Source organism: Camponotus vicinus, unplaced genomic scaffold (assembly GCF_025532165.1).
Source record: "Camponotus vicinus isolate PSW18456_S1 unplaced genomic scaffold, iyCamVici1.0 SCAF_10, whole genome shotgun sequence".
Lineage (NCBI taxonomy): Eukaryota > Metazoa > Arthropoda > Insecta > Hymenoptera > Formicidae > Camponotus > Camponotus vicinus.
Window position 1 is genome coordinate 15658618 of NW_028141946.1, and position 24706 is coordinate 15683323.

Sequence of the window (24706 nt, forward strand, 5' to 3'; positions counted from 1 at the left end):
TTTTTGGAAAAATTATATACGTGTCTTGTGATTTTCTTGTAGTTTTATTTATAGAGATGAATAATATATCAATTATCGCAAAATGTTTATACATTAAGAAAACGTTAAATGTGTGTCGAAAATGTGCATATAACTTATGTTATTTTTTTTGTTATTTTTGTATGTTCTAAAATCTGAAAAGGAAAGTATTTCAACATACTTCTTCATATATATTTTTATGTTATCATACATTAGTAAAACTTCGTCAAGATTTTAAAAAATAAAGTCTAAATTAACGTAATCGATTTCTTCTTAGCTAAATATAACTCAATTTTATCTTTGATCATAATTATTATATTATTTTAACAATAAATATCTTAGAAGTTTAATTTAAAATTGATAATGATATCATAGTAATTTTTTAGAAGTGACCTGTGAATAGTGTTTTAATATGATATATTAACTCGCGAAAGATCTTTTATTTTAGATATTTTAATTCAAAACATAATTATGAATATTTTTCTTGAAGGACATTAATGAATATTTTTAGTTTTATTTCATTTTTTATTATTTTTATATACAACATATATATTTTTTATGTATTTTAATATATTTTATATAACATATTTATATAAAATTTTATTATTTTTATTAACAAAATATATTTTGCATACAAATTGTTTTACATGATTTGTCAATATTTCATATATCTACATTATATAGTTCACTTTCTATGTGCAATGTATACATATAATTAAAACTTAAAATTAAACAGGTTATATCCATATTACGCATATAACAACATAAATTAAATAATTAAATCGAATTACTAATTATTTTATATTACCATAATAAATATGAAAATATAACAATATCAGTAAAATATATATTGATGCTATCGGGATATGGCTATTATTATTCTAATTTATAGATACTTTTTCACCTTTGTTTCTTAAGAATTGTACTAAAGCTTAAATTAGGTACGATTAATTTTAATTATCCTTAAGTGTATTCCATCCTTTGGTGCTAATAGAAATGCTTTAGGATCAATTATGTAGGGTATTTGCGTTTTATCGCAAACTTCAACTTTATAGTTTCGTAGTATCTTTATAAGACCAATCTTTGTCTGATGAACAGCAAAGCGAGCACCTGAAAATAAAAATAATTATTACTATGAGAAACATTTCTCGATTAAAATAATATTACATGTAAAAGCAAAACAAACAAATGTGAAAGAAATGTATTTAAAAATACGTATATCACTTTACCAATGCAATTCCTCGGTCCATCACCAAAAGGTAAATAATGCATCGGATGTCTAGCTTGCACTGCTTCGTCATTAAATCTTTCTGGATCAAAAATATCTGGCTTCGGATAAATATCCGGATCTCGATGAATCGCGAAAATCGGAATCCATACTTTTTGATTTTCTGATATGTCAAGTGTAGTACCATCGAAAGTATAACTTGATGTCGATTGTCGCATAAGAAATGTCGCTGGTGGATATTTTCGTAAAGTTTCTGCATATATTAAAAATAATGTAAGGAAGAATTATTTGAAAATTTGTTTGTGAAATATAAATTATCGAAATATGTACATATATGTTTTAAAAATTAATTTATTAGCAATAAAACTATTGATATTATAATGCTACTGAAAATTAATAGCAAATTATTAAATTATTTTCTTTGAATGATGTACCTTTGAAAACTTTATCCAAGTAATTCATCTCTTTTACATTTTCATATGTTAAATTGCTACCGTGCTTAGTGTACTCTTGATCAATTTCCTTACGTAGCTTATCTTGTATTTGTTGATTTAATGCCAATTCGTAAAGCGCATGACTCATAGTCGTCGATGAAGTTTCAAAACCGGCAAGGAAAAATACGAACGCTTGAGCAGCTATCAAGCTTTCGGTCATCTCTGAAATACGATATTTTTTCACAATTAATTTTAATTTTTCGAATATTACATCGAATATTACAAATTATGAATAATATACTATTAGGCTACAATTAACGTATAATATTAATGTATAATACAATTAATCTATAAATTTATATATACAAAAACTCATACACTGCAAATCTCAATGTGTTAATGTAACTCATTTCATTTGTGTAATTTCCAGAAAACACGTTTGTCCATGTTATTCAAATACATATAATTGTGTAATGTATTAATTTTATACGAATCTTACGTGTTATAATGAGAATATGTATGGAAACATATAAAAAAATAACATACTTCTTTATTCAACGTTTAGGACGTGTTATAAAGAGGCGTTTGTTCTTGATTTACACGCCTCAGCAGCTTAACACATTTAATGACTTACACAGATATCAAAATTATACAAATTGAAACTACATATATGTAAAATTTTTAATGTATATATTAATATTTCTAATAATATTATTATATAATATTATTATATAAATTTTTAATAATATTAATATTATAAATTATATTGCTTTGATTTTTTAAATTAATGTTTACTTATAATAAATTTACAAATAATTTATTAAATATTATATTCTTGTCATGTATGATAACAATAAACCCAGGTAGCACATGGTCGTTTTATATACGTTTCTTAAACGTATCCAATACTTTTTAACCGTAAAGCATTAATAAGAAACGTTCCTATAGAAACGCTTTTAAAACCATAGTTAAGGAAATGTATTTTTCACGTTTCTATGGACAAAATAAAAACTAATTTTTATTAATTTCAAATTAATTTTGAACTATACATACATATGTACATACATATACATATACATACATACATACATACATACATATACATATATATATATATATATATATATATATATATATATAATAATTATGAAAACTATATTAATTTCTATTTCCAGATATATGAATAAGATCACTAAGAATCAGTATTTCATTAAACTCTAGTAGAAACGCTTATTTTTTGTTACTTTATCTTATATCTCATTAATTATAGTCAGTGGAAGTAAAATTTCGCAAAATCAGTAATCGCTAGTTCGTTTGTTTACCGCTATGGTGCGCTATTTTTCTCGTACTTAAGTTTTAGTCATGAGAATTATATAAAGTTTGCAAAAGACGACAGATAAAATTAAAAGTATCACTTCGATTTAATTTCTGATATAATCTCAATAGACCAATTTCAGATATTAAATCATACTTATAAGTCGGACATGTCCGGCGAATAAACGAAAATGATCTGTTCTTTATATATTAAAAATGTAAAATAAATCATCATCTATTTAACATTCATGTTCTAATATGCATGTAAATACAAATAAAATTTTTAATTTTATATAGTCCTTTATTAAAAAATTTATCTTATGAACATTTTATTCTTTTTTTATATTTTGTTATTTTATTTTTCTAACTTTAATTTTTCTATTTCTCTCTAATAATAATCATTTAATTTTAATTCCAAAGTTAGATATAAAATGATAAGGTTATTTAGAATAAGAAAAAATATATAATGTGTATTTCTTTGTAAAAATTATAAATATATTTTTATAAATTTCAAACAAGCATTTTATTGTAATGCACCATTAATTTGAAACCTATACATTTTAAATATATTAAATTAATGCATTTAAATATGATTAATTAACACGTTTTAATGAATTAAATTAAAATATATCAAGTGGATATAAGTTATGCAGCAGGAAACGTATAAAAAGAGCTTCAGCTAATTTACACATTTATACGTGTAAATATAACATATTAAGATTTGCAGTGTAAACATTGTCAAAAATTTAAAAAATTATCATTTTAAAAATTTCTTGTATCACACAAAATTTTCATAAAAGTATACAGTCGTTACTTACTGATATCACCCACTTTATCTGGATTCTTTTTTAACTCCCGCAGCATATCAATGAAATCATGCCTAATGACATTATTTGTTTCTCTGTAATTCATTGTTTCTGTGACAACACGTGTGAAAAATTGGTTGACCTCCGATTGTGGTAGGATATAACTGAGCATTTCGTAGAGCCATGGAAGGGCTTGTCTTATTCTCATCCGTAGAATATTTTGCCAGGTTGGCGTGAAGACCATTCTTCCCATCCTACGAAATTCGCTGTCTTCGTCTGATAGAGCATTCATTTCGATGCCGAATGCACAAGTACCAATTACATCGGTCGTATATTTTGCCGTTACCTCGCGGCATTCTATAGGTTCGTTTTTGCTCACCAATTTCTCAATATATTGTTCAAGATGATCGGCGCATTCCGATATTAAAGAGAACATTTCTTTTAGCTTACCAGATGTAAAAACGGGCGACAACTTTATCCTTAAAGGTCGCCATCTTTTAGACTCTAAAGCGAAAAGATGTTGCGACAGTGGATCAGCCTACGATATAATAAAAAACAATTATAGTCGAATAAATTTACCAATTTCATTAAATTATAATAATTTGATTGAAAAAATTCAAGGCTATTTAAAATTAATATAATCTTTTCAATAATTTTGATTATTGGAAAATATCGTAGTATATGTAAAGTTATCACATTTATATAATTCGAATATTATAATAAAATTTAAATTATATACATACTTTTTCACTGACAGGAAGTCCTCTATCGGCGAACTTAGAAAAATCTTTGATAAGAATATCCTTAATTAAATCTGGATCTTTTACAATAAGAATGGGTGTTTTTCTTGTGAATATTCCAATCATGGATTCATCTTTATACTCATTGTATATTTCCATTAAATAATCTCCTGCGAACTTTTTATTAAGCATAACATCTTTAAAATTACCAAAAACTGGTATCGGTTTTGGACCGCAAATGCCACGTGACTTCCAAAAGTCGTAGGTCGATGTAAAATAATAATAAACAGCGAGAAATGTAGCCGCAATACCGCATAGTATTTCAAAAGGTCCCATTGTTCTGCAACTGCCAATCAGTTATTTCGAGCGATGTTTGCTAAAGAAGAAAAAATAATATTTCATCATAAAAACTCATTGTTTAATCCATTTCAACAAATCCAAAATTTAATAAAAAGGTTTAATAAACATTAAATGCATATTTAACAAAGTATAAATTTATTGTAACTAATTTTTTAATCGGGTTTTATCGATATCGGAATAATCGATAGGTCGCTTATAGATAAATGTAAATAATTTGTAAATTGTAAGAATTTGTAAGAATTTGTAATTTTGCAAATTGTTAAGAAAAGAATGATGCAGTTTCGTAAAATGTAACGCATTCAAATTATGACATGCAAATTAACTTTCATTTAAAATTTATTAATGTAATTTAAAGATAAGCAATAATAAGTAAAATTTTATTTTATGCTTTTAATAAATACATAATCTTAATTAAAAATATAATTCTATGCCTATTTAGCACAAATTTACCACGTTGAAATCAACCGAATGAGAAATCTCATTCCTTCACTTTAATATACTGTATTCTATATCAATATACTATATCATAAAATCGCGAAGGAATGCTGTCGAGCGTGTTTACAATTAGTAGCAAAGTGGAGATAAAGTGAGCAGGAGCGTAAATGACATAGGTAGAAAAGTTGCTAAGATAATGAACTATACAATCTATATAAAGTTTCGGATTAAACAATGTGTTTCAATATTGTGCTTCCAAAATAGTAATTCGCATACTGCTACAATCGTATTAACGCGATGATAATAAAATCAGTGATACCGTTTATCACTTCAAAATGTAAACATATCTGACGTCGAACTGACGTCCTTGTTATTGTACAGTGACTCGCATTAATATTCGGACACTATGATGTGCGAGATATTATTGCTGTTATATTTGCTTACAATAATGTTAACGAGGTAATTGTGGTATCATGTATTAAAGTGAACATCGTAGTTGGAAAAGACATAAATTTTATTTATTTAATATACATATGTTTGTAAATAACAAAGTATAAGTGAAATAATATACAAATTTCATGTCGCAAAAATATTCGGACACTAAACAAATTACATTAATTTCGTATGAAATATGCTTATTTGAAAAATATTGTGAATATTAATACTTTGTTGGAAAACTATTTTGTTTAATAACTTCGTGTAATCGCTTTGGCATATTAGAAATAATTTTTTCTAAATATTCCTGCGTAATACAGTTCCGTTCTTCTATTAAATATTGTTTTAATTCTGATATTGTTCTTAGGCATTTTTCGAATATTACGATCTAATTGATCTCATAAATTTTCAATGGGATTTAAATCCGGCGATTGAGGTGGTGGGTGCAGCACTTTAGGACAATTATATATGAACGGATCAATTAAAATAAAGTATTCGACCAAACTAGCCAGAAATTTTTTGTTTATTAATACAACGTTTCGACCATATGTTTGTGGTCCTTATCAAGTATATACTGAAATAAAGATTTATAATTAATTAATTAACGGTTAGAATACACAGTAAGCTCACGAATTAAGGTGTGAACAATTCTCATACCGATCAGGAGACAGGCATAGACGATAATTCTGTGAACTGCACAAGTCACATTTGCAAAAAACGTTAACTAGATTTGAACTTTAGAGACAAATTGATGTGTCCATGTGGGACTTCGTCAAGAAACTAAATACATCGGGAGGAACAACGAAACTAAGTGACCTTTATTATTTTGTCGTAAATGTTGTTTAAATTCTCAGTGTCTTTCTGTAGGTTTATTAAGTTATTGAGTTTCTTGATATAGAACATCTCAGCAATTTCTCTCTTTCGAACATATTTTTCATTATGCAAAATATTAGGATTCAACCAGTCAAAATCATGTCCGGCTTCCAATCTATGTTTGCTTATAACCGAGTGATTGGTTTCATGTAACTTTATGTTATTACTTTATGTTATTAATGTTCTTTTACTCGTGTACGTAAATGTCTTTTTGTTTGCTCAATATATGATAAATTACAATTCTTACAGTTTAATTTGTATACAACACTTGTCTTATCATTATTATGTAAGCTGTCTTTCCCGCGTCTTATTAAATTATTTAGTTTTTTGGTCATTTTGTAGACGACATTAAAGCCACTATTTCGCAATAGACGGTACAGGTCGTGACTCGTATTATCTACGTATGGTATTGTAACAAAATGAGTCTTATCTAAACGAGTGGGATTCACGTCAACCGTATCATTATGGTCGCGATTTTTTAAAAAATTGATTCTTTTTTGAATGTGTCTGTGTATGATATGTTCTGGAAAACAATTATTAATTAAGGTGTCATGTACTAGCTTGATATTATCTTGCTTGAAGCAGTCGTTAGATAATAAAATTGCATAGTCAACTAAATTGTAGATAGTGTTGATTTTATATTTTAACGGGTGGTTCGAGTAATAGTTGATGTATCTCCCAGACCATGTGGGTTTCCTAAACCAATTGGTAATGAGTCTGTTATCCGACCGAATGATCTTAACATTTAGAAAACTAATCGACGAATCAACTTCCATCTCATAAGTAAATCTCAAGCGTTCGTGGTAATTATTAAACGTCGTTAGAATTTCGTCCATTCCTGTGCGTGGTACTATTGCAAAAACGTCGTCTACATATCTATAGTAAATAGGAACGGTAAAACTCAGTGAATTTAAGCACTGTGTCTCCAGATCGTCCATCACCATATCTGCTAGGATAGGTGATAGCGGAGAACCCATGGGGTGCCGAAGATTTGCTCATAAAAACGTCCGTCAAACGAAAAGAAAGTTGAATCCAAAATCGCTTCTATTGCATATATAAATTGAGATAAATTAAATTTCGTGTTTTTTGCGATATCGTCCCAACGCTTCTTTATGGCATTTACAACCAATTCCTTGGGAACATTTGTAAATAACGAGGTTACATCCAACGAGATCATAATGATGTCTTCATTGATATCTGTATTCTTAATATTTTCAACAAAGGACCAACCGTCTTTAATATATGAATTCAGTTTCTTTAACGATTTGTACAGAATATTGTGGATGTAACCTGAGATATTGTATACCGGGCTTCCAAGAGCGAATACTATAATTCTTAACGGAAAACCGTCCTTATGGATCTTCGGCAGACCGTAACAACGCGGTAAATTACCATTCGTGCAATTTAAATGTTTATATGTCATTTATTATACATACAATTATATATAGTAAATACTCTTGTACTATTCTTGATTTATGTTTCGGGTCATTGTCTTGATAATATTATATATAAAAACCATGGATACAATGGCAGAATAGCTCGAAGAAAACCGTACGTAAACCACGTGCCGACGAAATGCCTAACACGCTGAACCATGCAATAGCTCGAACGGCCGAGCGTTTCTCTCTCTCTCTCTCTCTCTCTCTCTCTCTCTCTCTCTCTCTCTCTCTCTCTCTCTCTCTCTCTCTCTCTCTCTCTCTCTCTCTCTCTCTCTCTCTCTCTCTCTCTCTCTCTCTCTCTCTCTCTCCCTCCCCTCCCCCTCTTTCTCTCTCTCTCAACACACACACAAACACACATGTAGATACACATTCGTTCGATTTTATTTAATATTATTATATAATTTATTTATTTTATAATTTCTATTATTGCGAAAATCGTAAAATGCATGGGACTTTTTTCTTCAATTTATTGCGCTCCTCACAAGCGCTTATACAGGGTGTCCCGAAACTAATGCATAATATTTTAAAGGCAGATTCTCTGGCCAATTTAAAAATGATTTTTCCTCAGCGAAAATGTCGCGGCACTAATAGTTTTCGAGTTATAAACGATTGAAAATAAAGGGTTTTTCGCAAACTAAGGCTTATGGGAATAAAATATTAATAAAGTCACATTCTTTAGTTAATTTTAGGTAGAGTTTACTTTAATAGAATTTTAATTTAAGGCTTAGTTAGAAAGATACATGATGACAAAAATTGGGAATATGCAAAAAATAATGATCTCCCTCGACATTTTCGCTGAGGAAAAATCGTTTTTAAATTGGCCAGAGAATCTGCCTTTAAAATATCAAGCATTAGTTTCGGGACACCCTGTATATGTATAGTACTCTGCGACACTGTATATACAATAAAAAGGATATTTGCATATAACTTTCTACAAATTACAATTTATGCATGACGTTTGTTAAATCGATATAATCAAAAGCTAACAATATAAAATGTTTTATGCAAATTGTTTGATGTAATATCGTATTCGTAAAATTTATAAGTATATAATATTTATAAATATTTTCACAATATATTTTTATTATATATATATATATATATATATATATATATATATATATATATAAAGAGACATAGCTAAATGAGAGCAATGATATTAGAATTATATTTAAATATGTACGCAATAAAGACAGATCTATGCTCTACAATCGTTGCTTGTGCGAGACGATAGAGCAGTAAAAATGCAACATATTTTTTGTTTCAATAAACACAATTAACAATATAAAGAAAAGTTGTCACATTGCTCTTTCTAAAATATACATGTCTTTTTATATTAGATAATATTGTCGGTAACATAACTATAAGTGTTGGTAATGTACCGACACTTTTAGTTATGTTCAAGTGAGGGCGTTTTCCCATCACAGTTCGGCTGCGACTCCGGCATCCTCTTAATATTCACTATAATATTTTTTATATAAGCATATTTCATACGGAATTAATGTAATTTGTTTAGTGTCCGAATATTTTTGCGACATGAAATTTGTATATTATTTCACTTATACTTTGTTATTTACAAACATATGTATATTAAATAAATAAAATTTATGTTTTTTTCAACTACGATGTTCACTTTAATACATGATACCACAATTACCTCGTTAACATTATGTAAGCAAATATAACAGCAATATCTCGCACATCATAGTGTCCGAATATTAATGCGAGTCACTGTATGTAAATTAATGAATGGAGACACATTGCATCACTTTCTCAAATCAATTATGATTTTGATAATTCACATTCTTTTCGTCGTCAAATGAACGACTTCCGCAAAGAAATCTGTGATCGAAATACGAGAATTAAGGACGTTCTCTGTCTGTCTGTCCATCTGTGTGTGTGTTGTGTGTTGTGTGTGTTGTGTGTGTGTGTGTGTGTGTGTGTGAGACATACATTTTGAAATTCTTGAATTCTTTTGAAAATCTTTGAAAATGTATTATTTATATGATAATAGAAATATTTCGTTATACGCGATTCAGAAGACATATGATAGACAATACCCAAATAAATGATAAATGATAAATATGACGTACTTGAATGCGGTAACGTAATGGAAAATTACAGCAGTTAACACATCCGGAGCTATCTCAGCCGACCAACTTGTCACGAAGTGACTGGAAATGATACTGGCTGTCGTGGTCCAGTTGGATCGAATTATAAAGCGCCACCACAAAAGATGTACGAGAAAGGAGGTAAGTCACGATGAATTGCGGAAACTACATGATCAATATTTATCTCAAATACAGAATGTCGAATACATGACTTCGCATATTATAATAACGAAAAAACGCTATATGCTATTGCATACAATACTCTGCATTTAAGAAAGTTAACTTATAAAATAATTGTCAGTCATTTTTCGGTCGGTAATTATAATTAATTACACAGTCCTGCAAGGTTCAGTTACAAAAAGCAAAGTAGGTGAATCTGATAGATTTTGTAACGCTAAAAATGAATCTGGTCGTAGAATTTCCCTAGCACGTCAGGAATTTGTAGTCGAATGGCTCAAAAATCGTTACTTTGGCTAATTTCATGAATTTATTGTAGGAAACCAAATTTTTTGAAATATTTCTGCCATCGTATAGTATTCACTTTCACCTTTCAAATCCATTTTCGATTGCCGCCGCACGTTCTTTTTCGCTGAGATATACAGGGTGTCCCATTTTAAATAATACGCTCATATATCTCCGAAACGGTGCCTTAAATAAAAAAATGTTTCAAACAAAAGTTGTATGACTTGAAGGGGGCCATCAGGCGGTGGCAATGATTTGACCTTGGAGAGTCATTTGAAGGTCACGTGAAGGTCACCGTCAATTTCTTAAATGGAACTCCCTATTTTTCGTTACATATTCTTATAGCTTATCTCGAGGGCTTTCCAAAACACTATAATAAAGTATTTCTTAATTGAGTACTTTTCGAGTTATGAGGCTTGAAATAATTTCTTAATTTTACATGAACCATAAAATATCTAGTAAAATATTCATTTTTCGATTATCTTACCTTAATACTTTTATGTACAAAATAATGAGAGGAATCAATTGGTGTGAAGAAAAAACATATTTGTTTTTAAGAAAAAATATATAATTTGCAATTAACAATTACATTTTTTTTTTAAACAACTATGTTTTTTCTTTACACCAATTGATTCCTCTCATTATTTTGTACATAAAAGTATTAAGGTAAGATAATCGAAAAATGAATATTTTACTAGATATTATATGGTTTATGTAAAATTAAGAAATTATGTCAAGCCTCATAACTCGAAAAGTACTCAATAAAGAAATACTTTATTATAGTGTTTTGGAAAGCTTTCGAGATAAACTACAAGAATAATTAATAAAAAATAGGAAGTTCTGTTTAAAAAATTGAAGGTGACCTTCACGTGACCTTTAAACGACTCTCCAAGGTCAAATCATTGCCACCGTCTGATGGCCCCTTTCAAGCCATATAACTTTTGTTTGAAACATTTTTTTATTTAACGCACCGTTTCGGAGATATTTGAGCGTATTATACAAAATGGAACACCCTGTATAAGTATGAAGTTATAAGAAAACGTTATATTAAAAATAATTTACATAGGCATCAATATGGTAGATTCATCATCTTGAAATTTGAAAAGATTGATATATGTCAGGTTCGGTTGCCCAAAAAGTATTGAAAAAGAAACATCTAATACAGTTGTTACACATTTTGATAAGTTTTTCTAAATTTTATGCCCTTTTATTGTGATGCTATCCGCCATATTGGATGAGCCATTTTTATTTCAAAAAATGACTGAAGATTAAAAATGTATGTTTTTATCCTAATTTTGATTCGTAGTGAGATAGAGAGGTGGCACGGTTGATTTAGAATGGCTTATTGGATCCCTGTGCATGACCGATTTTATAACTTGTATATCTGAGCGAAACAAAATCGTGCGGTGGTAATCGAAAGTGGATTTGAAAGGTAAAAGTGAGTACTATACGATGCCATTAACAGAAATAAAAAAATTTAATTAAAAAATTTAGTTTCCCCACAATAAATTCATGAAATTGACCAAAATAGCGATTTTTGAGCCATTCAACTACAAATTGTTCAAAAACCTGACGCGCTGAGGAAATTCTGCGGCCAGATTCGTTTTCACCATCACAAAATCTCAGATCTCATCAGATTCACCTACTCTGCTTTTTGTAACTGTCAATATGTAATTTGCAATTAACAATTACGTTTTTTCTTCAAAATAACTATGTGTTTTCTTTACACCAATTGATTCCTCTCATTATTTTGTACATAAAAGTATTAAGGTAAGATAATCGAAAAATGAATATTTTACTAGATATTTTATGGTTTATGTAAAATTAGGAAATGATTTCAAGCGTCATAACTCGGAAAGTACTTAATGAAAACTAATTTAATTATAGTGTTTTGGAAAGCTCTCGAGATGAGCTACAAGAATATGCAGAGCATATAGGGTGTCCCGTTTAAAAAGTTGGAGGTGACTCTCACGTGACATTCAGGTGACTCTTCAAGGTCAAACTAATGGCATCATCTTATGTCCCCCTCGAAACCATACAACTTTTGTCTGAAACATTTTTTCGTATCTTGTAGACGAGGTATTTCGATGGCAAAGTTAGAATGGAACACCTTGTATATATAGTATATGCTCCACCGAACTTATTTTCCCATTAGTATTAGGTTTTATTAGTTTAGTATTAGCTCTTATTATTTGATTTTTTCATAAGTAACAATTAATTTTCTTGCCTTTTTGAAACATGAAACATTACGCTTAAAAATAATAATTTTTCAAATACTAACATCGCATTTTAAAAGATTGCTTTAGCCAAAAATGGATTGTTGAATTTGTTTAAAAAAGATTTTCGGAGATACTCGAGCATATATTAAACATTTAAAATCATATCATCCATTTGAGATGACATATAAATGTATTAATCCTAAATGTTATTGGATATTTTCTTCTTTTTTTTCATTACAAAGACACTTGAATGCTAGATGGTCATTTCAAATGCATCAAAGACTCTGATAATAAGGCACAAGATAATTCATCATTACAGACGTCTGTAATATTTAGAATGGAAAACATAACAGAAAATAATTCAATTAATAATACAAATAATTTTATAATTGAAAAAAATATTTCATCTAACGATATTGAAAATTGTGTGCTAAAATTCGTCGCTCAATTATATCAGAAACCTATTGCCCGATTAATAGTTCAAAAAATTATAGAAGAGTTTCGAGATACAATTCAGAATGTTTCTGAATATTGTTTTCTTCAACAATTAAAATCACAATTATCTTCTATACAATTTTGATAATTGTAAGATATCTATATTGGAAAATATTGATAGTGAATATAAAAGATTCCAGTATCTCCGAAAATCAAAGTATTTTATCTCTCCACAATCATTCTTTATCGGAGAATACTATAGTAATAAAAGAAAAGAGCAAAACACAATTCACTGTTCAAAAATGTGAAGGTCAAATTATACCTACGTGAAACATTAAAGACCCTTTTAGAATTACCTGGTTTCTATGAAAAAATATTATCCGTTCTTAAAACAAATATCGCTGCAACATACATTGATAAGACATATACAAGTGTTTGCGATGGTACTATTTGGAAATCTATTAGAGAACATTATCCAAATAAAACAGTTATACCGTTGTTTTTATACTATGATGATTTCGAAACGAATAATCTTTTAGGATCTGCAGCAGGGATTTATAAAGTAGGAGGACTTTATTGCTCAATCGCAATTTTGCCTTCGCAATATGCTTCATTATTAGAAAATATTTTTTTAGTACAACTGATAAATTCATCAGATCGTATGTATTTCGGGAACGCAAAATGTTTTCAATATGTAATAGAGGAATTAAAATATTTAAGTAATGAAGGAATTGTTATTCGTGATACAAATGGTTCTGAACATATTGTTTATTTTGTCATGATAGCACTTTTAGGTGATAATTTGGGACTTAATGGTCTTTTAGGTTTCAATGAGAGTTTTTCCAGTGGTTATTTTTGTAGAATTTATCGTGTAAATGCTGTAAAATCAAATACGCGTTTTGCAACTTTCGAAGACGAAAGTTTATTAATACGTACCTCACAAAATTATTGCGATGTTTCAAAATTGGCATACGGCGTAAACGAGGAGTATATATTCAATGAAATCCCTCATTTTGATTGCTCGATAAATATAACTTGCGATATAATGCATCTTTTCGAAGGTGTTTACAGTGTTAATGATCTTGCGAAAATAATACAGTATTTCCTAACGGAGAATTTTGTCACAATAGAACATTTAAATGAAAGAATTAAATACTTTAATCATCAATCAAATTTCGATAAAAGAAATAAAATGCCATTGATAAAAATTGATCACTTAAAAAAAGGATATCTAATAATGACAGCATCAGAAATGTCTGCGATGATTTGTTACTTAACTTTTATTATAGGAGATATAATTCCTTATGATAATGAAGTTTGGGATTTCTATGTCATACTTTGTGAAATTATTAATATCGTAACAGATATAATTATATCAGACGTTCAAATAAATTTCCTTAAAGGGTTAATAATTTCTCATCATGAAATGTATATACGACTATTCAATGATCATCTAAAACCCAAAGAACAATGCTGAAAAAGGGCCAAAATTTGCCTGTAAGGGGATTGTATGAAATCGGTATATCTTTATGTTTTTGAACCTGCTGGACTCGAAAATGAAGCTTAAAATTGTGCGAACACCGGGGAAAATTGTGAAAATCCAATTTTTTTACAGAAAAGCCGCGTTTTGCAGCAAATGTTTTTTAATGAACAAATGGCAATTGTAAACAAAAATAGTCTTTTTTTTTTAAATAGTATGCAGAATGTGTTATTTGAACGTAATCAATCTTCTAATGCAATAGCTCTTTTTTTATTTTTAATCTCTAATATGGTATATTGTTATTTTTTATTCTTTTTAATATTTTTAATTTTTTTAATTTTTTTAATTTTTAATTTTTTTATTTATTTATTTATAATATACAAAAAAGATAAAAGAGATTTTTTTAGTACAAAATGTTTACGTATTCTTGAAAATGTGCGAGGAGCGCTCAGACATTGACTTACGTCTTACGATATAAATCACAAATCACAGTCAGTATCAGTATTAGTTTTTTTTAATTAAATTAAAATGAGTATTCACAACCTTCCTCTCTCTCCCTTTTTTCTCAAAAACATTAATAAAATAAGACATTTTTCGTTTACAATTGCCACTTCTTCATTAAAAAACATTTGCTGTAAAACGTGGCTTTTCTGTAAAAAAAATTGCATTTTCACAATTTTCTCCGGTGTTTGGACAATTTTAAGCTTCATTTTCGAGTTCAGCAGGTTCAAAAACATAAAGATATACCGATTTCATACAATCCTTACAGGCAAATTTTGGCCCTTTTTCAGCATTGTTCTTTCATTTTATGGTACATTATTCAGAAATTATTCGAAGAATGGGACCTCTTAAAAGTATATCTTCTATTCGATATGAGGGATTTCATAAAATTTCGAAAAATTATGCGTCTATCGTAACATCAAGGAAAAATATAACATTAACATTAGCAATCAAATTGCAAGTGTATTCTTGTTATAGATTTCTTTGTAAAAAAGAGCTTAACGATATAATTGAAATAGGTCTAGAAATGATAGATCTAAATGAGTATCAAGTGTTTCGGATGCGCATTTAATAACACTCATTCGTAGGAAGATATTGGCAACTCGTTTCAACTCAATTTTGGAATGTATCCCAAGTAGATGATAACATTTTAATGGAAGTTGCATGGATTCTATATAACAGCGTTGTCTTTAGACCTAAATATGTGATCATTTCTAATGCTGATGAAAATAATTTGTCATTCGAGATAATGCAATGTATTATTTTAAAGAGCAGAGAATTTTTTTATGTTGTATATAAAAAGTGTATTACTTTAGGTTTAGATACTCATTTTAAAGCTTATGAAATCGAATTGCCACGTGAGAATAGTATACAGGGTTTAGCAAAAGTGTGGAAACCCCTTAATATTTCGAAAAATACGCATTTAAAAAAAAAATGTTTCATACAAAAGTTATAGGGTTTTATATGGCGCATTACACAGCAACATTATTATGACCTCGAATAGCGTTGTAAAGGTTATGTGAAGGTCACCTCCAACTTTTTAAATGGGACACCCTATATGCTTTTGCATATTCTTGTAGCTTATCTCGAGAGCTTTCCAAAACACTATAATTAAGTTAGTTTTCATTAAGTACTTTCCGAGTTATGAGGCTTGAAATCATTTCTTAATTTTACATAAATCGTAAAATATCTTGTAAAATATTCATTTTTCGATTATCTTACCTTAATACTTTTATGTACAAAATAATGAGAGGAATCAATTGGTGTAAAGAAAAAAACATAGTTGTTTTTAAGAAAAAATATGTAATTTGCAATTAACAATTACATATTTTTTCTTAAAAACAACCCGTGGCGGACCTCCTAAATTCTTTCGATGGGAACGCTGAGGCCTTCGAAACATGGGAGAAACAGATGCTATTCTTACGAGAGTCGTACGAGCTAGACGACGCAATGACGAAGATTCTGATAGGGATGAGACTAAAGGGGAAAGCGCTCGAGTGGTTCCACTCGGTCCCGCAATACATTCAGCTGCCGACGGATAGCCTATTGGCCAGCCTACGAGGAATGTTCTTTCATCGAACGAACAAAATCACGTTGAGACGCCGTTTCGAGGAACGATCATGGAAGAAAACCGAAACGTTTTGCGAGTACGTACATAAGAAGACGATCATGGGAAACCGGATCGCTATCGAAGAGGACGAACTGTTGGGATATGTCATCGACGGCATTTCCGATTCGAATTTGAGAAATCTGGCGAGAACGCATGCGTTTAAAGCAAAGGAAGAGCTTTTGTTGGCGTTCGAGGGAATCTCATTGCAGGACCAGAGCGGCACGACTACAAAGAACCGTGAGAACGTTGATAAGAAGAATAGTGATAAACGTGGACCGACTAAAGACGCGAAAAGTGAATCGGGCGAAGTGAGCGCGTCGCGTAATTCGAAAAGTTCAGCAAATAAGAAAGATCGTGGCAACGGTAAACGATGTTTTAACTGCGGATCGATAGAGCACCTAAGCGCGAATTGTCCGACGAAAGAACGCGGAAGAAAATGTTTTAAGTGCGGCGGTCATGGCCACATCGCGGTGGAATGTCCAGAAAACCCGAAAATGATGCGAAGCACTTGTCTTCTTGTCGAGCCATCTCCGACAAAACGCGTAAAACGAATTCATATCGATGGTCAAGTTGTAGACGCCATAATGGATACCGCGAACGACTTGACGCTCATGCGCGACGACCAATATGCCGAAATGAGCTTATCAAAGCTCACCTCCAAGTCGATACCATTCCGAGGCGTCGGAAAAGAACTGAACGAAACAATCGGATTTTTCGAGGCAACGCTGCGAGTCGACGATAATAATTATGAAGTGCGTGTATACGTTGTTAAGAAAGACTCGTTAGATCAACGACTATTGTTAGGCACGGATTTCCTTGACGATGTGCAACTTATTAGAACGCGAGACACGTGCACGATCAAGTCGCTAAAGAACGAAAGTGATGACGATGTAGTCCCCGAAGTTTTGCGAATACAAATGATTGATACGAATGAAGCTGACGTCGCAATGATAAATGACGCGAAGTACTGAGAGAAAGTTACGAACATGATAGCTGCGTACAAACCCGATAAGACTCGCGAAGTCGGAGTGAAAATGTCTATTGTTTTGTACGACGACGAACCGATGTATCAAAAAGCGCGACGATTAAGCGAGGCCGAAAAGCTTGAGGTAAACGCACAGGTAGATGAATGGCTGAAAGACGGGGTCGTACGGGAATCTAACTCGGATTTTGCTAGCCCGGTCGTTATGGTTAAGAAAAAAGACGGTACCACTCGATTGTGCGTTGACTATAGACTGTTAAACAAGAAAATCATGAAGGACCGGTATCATTTACCATTGATCGAAGATCAATTAGATCTATTACAGGACGCAAAAATATTTACAACGCTAGATTTGAAAAACGGGTTTTTTCACGTCGCGGTCGAAGAATCAAGTCGTAAATACACTGCTTTTGTGATACCCGACGGACAATACGAATTTTGCAAGGTTCCATTCGGTCTGTGTAATTCTCCAGCTGTTTTTCAAAAATTCGTGAATGCTGTTTTCAAGGGTCTCGTCCGTGAACGCATCGTGTTGACCTACATGGACGACCTCATAATACCTTCGAAAGATCTCGACAGCGGCATAGAAAATTTAAGACGCGTATTCGAAACCGCAAGTCAAGCTGGATTGACCTTCAGTTGGAAGAAGTGCAAATTTTTGCAGCACACAGTAGTTTTTAGGGCATGTAATCAGTCATGGCAAGGTACGACCATCCGAACTAAAAACTGAATCCGTCAAAAAATTCTCAAAGCCAGTCAACGTAAAGCAAGTCCAAGCCTTCCTGGGATTAACAGGATATTTCCGCAAGTTTGTTCCAAAATATTCAATAATAGCGCGATCCTTGACGAACCTTTTAAAAGCCGGAGTCGAATTTCGATTCGATGAAGCAAGAGGGTCGAAGAGAACGCGTTCGTAAATCTGAAGATTGCTTTAACCAGTCACCCCGTTTTGAACCTATATCGCATTAACGCCGAGACTGAGTTACACACGGATGCTTCGAAACACGGGTATGGTGCAATACTTGTCCAACGAAATGCAGACGATGGCGTATGGTACCCAGTTTATTACGCGAGCGGAAAAACAACCCCTGCAGAAGAAAAATATTGCAGTTATGAGTTAGAGGTGTTGGCCATTTTAAAATCGTTTAAAAAGTTTAGAGTCTACTTGCTAGGAATCCCATTCCGAATCGTTACAGACTGTCGCGCGTTCGCGCTTACAATGAACAAAAAAGACCTATGCGTGCGAGTGGCCAGATGGGTGCTACTTCTCGAAGAGTTTGATTATGTGGTAGAGCACCGTCCGGGTACAAGTATGATGCACGTGGACGCCTTAAGCAGAAATCCGCTACCGATCTGTATGCTGATAACTAGTTGCGAAGATGGACTGGCGGCTCGTCTGCGAAGAGCTTAACGTGAAGATGACGCTATAAAGAAAATCATCGACGAGACTGAACGGGGCAAGCGACACGCGTACATCCTGCGAAGTGGCCTTTTATACAAAGAGGTGGAAGATAATATTCGCCTGGTAGTTCCGCGAGCTCTGTGCTCTCATATAATAAGACAGGCGCACGAGAAAGGCCTTTTTTCCACGGCGAAGACGGAGGCTATTTTGAAGAAAGATTATTGGATACCTAATTTGCGTGAGAAGATAACTAAGATTGTACAAAATTGCGTCGATTGCATTGTCGCGGAAAGAAAAGAAGGGAAGCAAGAAGGATACCTTAACTCGATTGCAAAAGGAGCTGTGCCTCTAGATACATTCCACATTGATCACTTGGGCCCACTTGCGTCGATGAAGAAGAGCTATAGACATATCTTGGTGATAGTCGACAGCTTTACCAAATTCACGTGATTATATTCGACAAGATCTACAAGCACAGCTGAAGTAATTGATCGGCTAAGGAAGCAAGCAGTTATTTCCGGTAATCCTCGAAGAATTGTGTCGGACCGCGGTACCGCATTCACCGCCAATGAATTCCGAGAATACTGTAAAGACGAAAGGAGGCAGAAAGGAGAAGGAAAAGGGGATGGTTGGGAGAGGAGATGAGAGCTGGGAACGGAGGAGGAGGTGGAGGTATACCGGAGGGTTGTGAGGACGTGGAGGCGGAGAGAGAACGGATAGAGAGTTTTTTGGAAGAGAAAAGTTGGAGTAAAAGTGCTGAGTTGGGAAGAATGGCGGATGGAGGGAGAGGCGGGAAGAGGAGGAGTAGTGGAACGACGGAAATGGAGAGTGGAGATGGCGCTAGAGGCCGAAGGAAGGAGCGAGTGGAACAGCAGAGATGGAGAGTGGAGATGGCGCTAGAGGCTGGAGGAAGGAAGCGAGCGGTAGATAGATCGATGCGTGGATCGATTAAAGAGAGACGGAGAGTACGGGGTTTACAGTGAGGAAGTTGGAACGATAGATAAAAAGATGGAAAGTGGAGGACTGTGGAGGAGATCAGAGAACTGAGGAAGGTTATGGTGGAGCTGGTGTTGGTGTTAAGGAAGTTGACAAGGGGAATCGAGAGGAGAGAGGAGGTCGGTCAAGAGAGCATGGGAGTTGAGGTTAGGACGGAGAGAGAAGATGCAGAAGAGGAGAGTAGGGTGGAAGGTGAGAGGAGAGAAAAGGAAGAAGGAAGAGGAGGAAAGGAAGGCAGGAAGGTGGAGGAATCAACGATAGGGAAGTGGAGCGTGGGAGTTGAGGTTAAGTTGGAGAGGGAAGGTGCAGAGGAGGAGAGTAGGGTGGTAGGTGAGAAGAGAGAAAAGGAAGAGAGAAGAGAAGGAAAGGAAGGCAGGAAGGTGGAGGAGTCAACAATAGGGAAGTGGAAAGCAGTAGAGGTGAGGAAGGAGAGAGAGAGGACGGTGGAAGGAAGGAGAGCTGGTGATGGAGAGAGGAGGGGCAAGCGGTGGAAAGAAGTAGGTGGTATGAGGAAACAGAGGAGACGGAGGAGGAAAGTGATGAATAGTGGAAAAGGAGAGAGGAGAAAGAGGGTGAAGAAAGTAGGGAATGGAGAGTGGGAAGGGTAGGAGGTGGAAGAGGGGGGACAAGTAGGGACAAGGGAGAGAGAATAGGGATAGAGGAGGAAAGGTAGGAAAGATAGGAGAGGGAGTTAAGGGAAATGGAAGAAGTGGAGGGAGTGGAGAGGAGGAGTAGATAACCGCTGTGCTTTTGTTTAATTTTCGTTTGTTTGCAATTACTCTCGATACAGGATGGGGAATGGAAAGGAAGGATTAGAGCAGAAGGAAACGGAGACAGGAAAGGAAGAGAGACAGAATAGGGAAAGCAAAGTGCAGGAGAAAGGGAGAGGAGGAAGAGGAAGATGGAAAGCGGTGCTGGCATGAGAGGAAGCACAGATTGGGAGGCGAAGGGTCCGGAGAGTGGAAAGGGAGGTGAGGGATGGAGAGAAAGGAAGGGAAGGGTACGCAGGGAGGGTGTGGGAAATTAGAATGTAGTGGTCGCACAAGGGTCAGGTCGGGATGTAAATTTTTTGGATTGTGAAAGATTCGGGTACGCTCCTTGCAAAAGCGCCTTGTAACCCTAAGGGGAATCAATAAACTATCTAATCTGTAAAGACGAAAGGATAGAGCATATCCTTACGACGACTGGAATCCCAAGGGCGAATGGACAAGTTGAACGCGTGAATCGCGTCCTGATTCCATTCATCACGAAGTTGACGGCACCTAAACCAGGCAGAGTGGTACAAACACCTCGGCATCGCGCAACAATGTCTCAATATGACGTACCATCGAAGCATTGGCGCTACTCCATTCTACGTAATGTTCGGGACTCACCCACGCATACGCGACGATCTGTCGTTGAAAGAGATGATAGATAAGGAGCTGTTGTCATCATTCAAGAACGACAGAGACGAAATTCGAGAGCGTGCAAAAGATCGTATACAAAAGACGCAAGAGGAAAACAGGAAAGGCTATAATCGGAAACGGAAATCAGCTCGGCAATACAAGGAAAGAGATCTTGTGGCCATCGAGAAGACGCAACGAGGTCCAGGTCAAAAATTCGCTGCAAAATTTCTCGGCCCTTACGAGATTTCCCATATTCTAAGAAACGACCGATATTTGGTAAGAAAGGTGGGAGACCATGAGGGTCCAGGACAGACGTCTACTGCTGCTGACCATAAACCCTGGGAAACCTACACCGAATCGGAAGATGAAGAACCTGGTTATGAAGGCGCTCATTCGAGGGCGAATGAGAGAGCAGGACGGCCGAATGTAGGGTCGAAGACAGTGAGCGCAGCGGCGTAGAGGGCGCAGCGCTAATGCACTCCTTTGTTGAAGAGATAAGAAAAAGCTAGAGCGTGCTGTGCGCGTTAGAGCGGAGATGGAGTTAGTATATTCTTTGCGGCCGACGCGTAAACACGTGATTGTAACCCGAAATAAAGATTCTTGTTCTTTAAGGTTATATAAAATCTATTCTAGTTTTTTTCGTATGCATCCCATCGATTCCCACGTAGGTTTGGCAAAAGAAAATCTATATAATTTTAAAAATATTATTTATTTAAATATTTATTAATAATTATCAAATCATTTATTTATTTCAATTAAATATTTAGTGATAGTAAGTAAATTGCTCATTTTAATTAAATATGTTTTAATTAAATATGTAGCTCTAGTAATTAAATGTTTATTAACTATTATAAAATTGCTTATTCTTTTAAATTAAACATTTAGTAATAGTTATCACAGTTTTAATTTCTCTTTAAGATGATTTAGTTATAATTACCAAATATCTGATAATACTTATCAAATATATTATTTTTTACTATCAAACATTTAATTACAATTACCAGATTTTTTAATTTCTCATTATCATGATTTAGTTATAATTACCAAACATCTGATAATACTTATCAAATAATACTTGTGTTTACTACTAATTTCTTTTTTCAGTGCAAGATACGATAAGAGAGTACTTTGCAATGGGTCGACACTCGAGCATCGACTGTTTCTATCTTTGTCAAACGTACGCCAAGATACCTAAGCATCTTATATGCGACAATGTAAATCTTTTGATTTTATTTAAACAAGACGGTATAAACTTGAAACATGTGTACAACGATCATGTAAATACCGACATGTCTTACGACGATTTCCGCGCATTGTGTCAGAAATGTTGGCAACGCAAATATGGCTTCGTAATCATTGATAAAGACAGTACGTTGATCAATGGACTATATAGAAGAAGATTTAATGATTTCGCGATACCATAAAGCGATCAATCGTCATCGACACATCGATTGAGCAACATTCGAGCGCAACATGAACGGCGATCGTGAAAAGATTGCAAGGGATATTGCAAAAAACGAACGAATCAATTCGCAAAAAATATCGCGCTTTGAAAACTGGTAAAATGGAGGAAAACGTTGCATTGGAAAGACAATTACCGAACCTTTGAAATAGCTTATCGAAAATACTGTGGAATCTGATGCGCCGAAAATCGAGCCTTTGAGATTAATGTTTGAAGAGAAGCACGAGGAAAAAATAAAAGAGTCAAAGCAAGGAATAAAGCGAGCACGGATAAATATGCCGATGAACGATTCACCGATATATTCGACACCAAATCGATCAAAGCGAAGGAAGCAATTTTCTGATATAGCTACTGTTTCTACTCCGATAGAAGTACAACCGCGTCAAATAATATCGTCCCCGTCCGTCGAAGAAATTTACGAGACCACACCCGACTCGTTTGTAACGTCGGTCCGACACGAATTAGAAACGTCCGAAGGTCAGAAAACGTTGCGAGATCATTTTGATCTACTAGCGCAAAAATATATAGGAGCTATTATGAGTGTTGATAAAAATAAGAGTATGGATTACGTCTACGGTGTTAAATATACTAACGAATGATGCTCGGTGATAAACGTTTCGATGTGGACAAGGAAGATAATATAATTATCGACGGAATAAAATATACGGGAACCGAAGGTATATCTAGGATTTGATTTTTAGAAAATTTCCCAATCATAAAAAATACACTCAAGATGATTTGTATAAATATCAAAGTATATTAAAAGCAACAAATCCGCATAAACGTGACAACAAAGTTAATAATCCTATTCCTAAATAAGAAAATCCTATTCCTAATCTAATTCCTAAAAGTAATAAGGGATATAAGTATAAATATATAATTGTGCCATTATATATATTCCCTGATAGAAAGGTGGGAAGAGGTATAGACGCGCCGCGCACCATGACGCTAAGCGACAACAAGATCGATTATATGCATTGGAACGATCCCAACGAATTGGTAGATCGTTTGCGATTGCTGGACGTCTCGCGTCGAGCCGGCAACAATGCTCACAACAATGAATCTTGTCAATTATCGAAGAACTTCGCAAGGCATTATTATAAATTAAACTATGCGTCGATGATACGTGTCATTCGGTCAATGTTGCTGGCACCGAAATGTCGATTAATAAATTTGGATTATCGCTCGAAACGTCGAATAATTTGTACTATCAATGGAATGGATTATTGAGAAATTACGTTCGCGATAACGTTCTCTACCAGACTACTACCGGATTTAACATAAGGTCGTGCAAGATTCAACGCGTAGCACAACCGGAAGCTGATACTGATGCGGTCAACAAACGATACGTGGAAAAACTTTTGGGAGATCGACAAGAAGAAATTGAGCAAAAAATTATCGCGCTCGAAATAAACGTGCAGGCGCTGCGAATAATGATAGACGAGATCAGAAAAATGCTGAGATATGGAACATCTGACTCAGCACAGTAAGCGAGATATACAGATATACTATACAGAAAAAAAGGACATTCTTGTTTTGAAAATATATTTAGTTTTAACATGGAAATCTTGAAATGAAGT

The 24706-nt window shown here is 33.4% G+C and overlaps 3 protein-coding genes across 3 annotated transcripts in view; 2 read left to right on the forward strand and 1 right to left on the reverse strand.

Annotated features, from left to right (window-relative positions):
• Positions 1-605: 605 nt before the first annotated feature.
• On the reverse strand, positions 606-10326 carry LOC145960768 (putative cytochrome P450 6a13). Its single transcript, XM_083080465.1, has 6 exons — positions 10176-10326; positions 4544-4916; positions 3813-4338; positions 1681-1902; positions 1248-1499; positions 606-1128 (listed from the first exon to the last, which is right to left on the reverse strand). The coding sequence occupies exons 2-6, from the start codon at positions 4874-4876 to the stop codon at positions 956-958; spliced, it is 1506 nt and encodes a 501-aa protein (XP_082936591.1). The 5' UTR covers positions 4877-4916; positions 10176-10326; the 3' UTR covers positions 606-955.
• LOC145960772 (uncharacterized) overlaps positions 10143-24706 on the forward strand; it is a 64463-nt gene continuing 49899 nt past the window's right edge. The window contains exon 1 of the mRNA XM_083080470.1: positions 10143-10334. The gene's annotated coding sequence lies outside the window, so the exon portion shown is untranslated. The remainder of the gene's footprint in view (positions 10335-24706) is intronic.
• Positions 16546-24686, forward strand: LOC145960770 (uncharacterized). Its single transcript, XM_083080466.1, has 2 exons — positions 16546-22328; positions 22769-24686. Exon 1 carries the CDS (start codon positions 16701-16703, stop codon positions 17868-17870), a length of 1170 nt encoding a protein of 389 aa, XP_082936592.1. The 5' UTR covers positions 16546-16700; the 3' UTR covers positions 17871-22328; positions 22769-24686.

What these genes read in the sequence shown, in the direction of transcription:
- LOC145960770 (XM_083080466.1), top strand. Translation starts at nt 16,701, where the DNA reads ATGCTATTCTTACGAGAGTCGTACGAGCTAGACGACGCAATGACGAAG.
- LOC145960768 (XM_083080465.1), bottom strand. Translation starts at nt 4,876, where the DNA reads ATGGGACCTTTTGAAATACTATGCGGTATTGCGGCTACATTTCTCGCT. An exon ending in AGATAAAGTGGGTGATATCA is followed by an intron (nt 1,903 to 3,812) that starts GTAAGTAACGAC and finishes ATCGTATTTCAG; the next exon opens with AGATGACCGAAAGCTTGATA. An exon ending in TGGACCGAGGAATTGCATTG is followed by an intron (nt 1,129 to 1,247) that starts GTAAAGTGATAT and finishes TTTTATTTTCAG; the next exon opens with GTGCTCGCTTTGCTGTTCAT.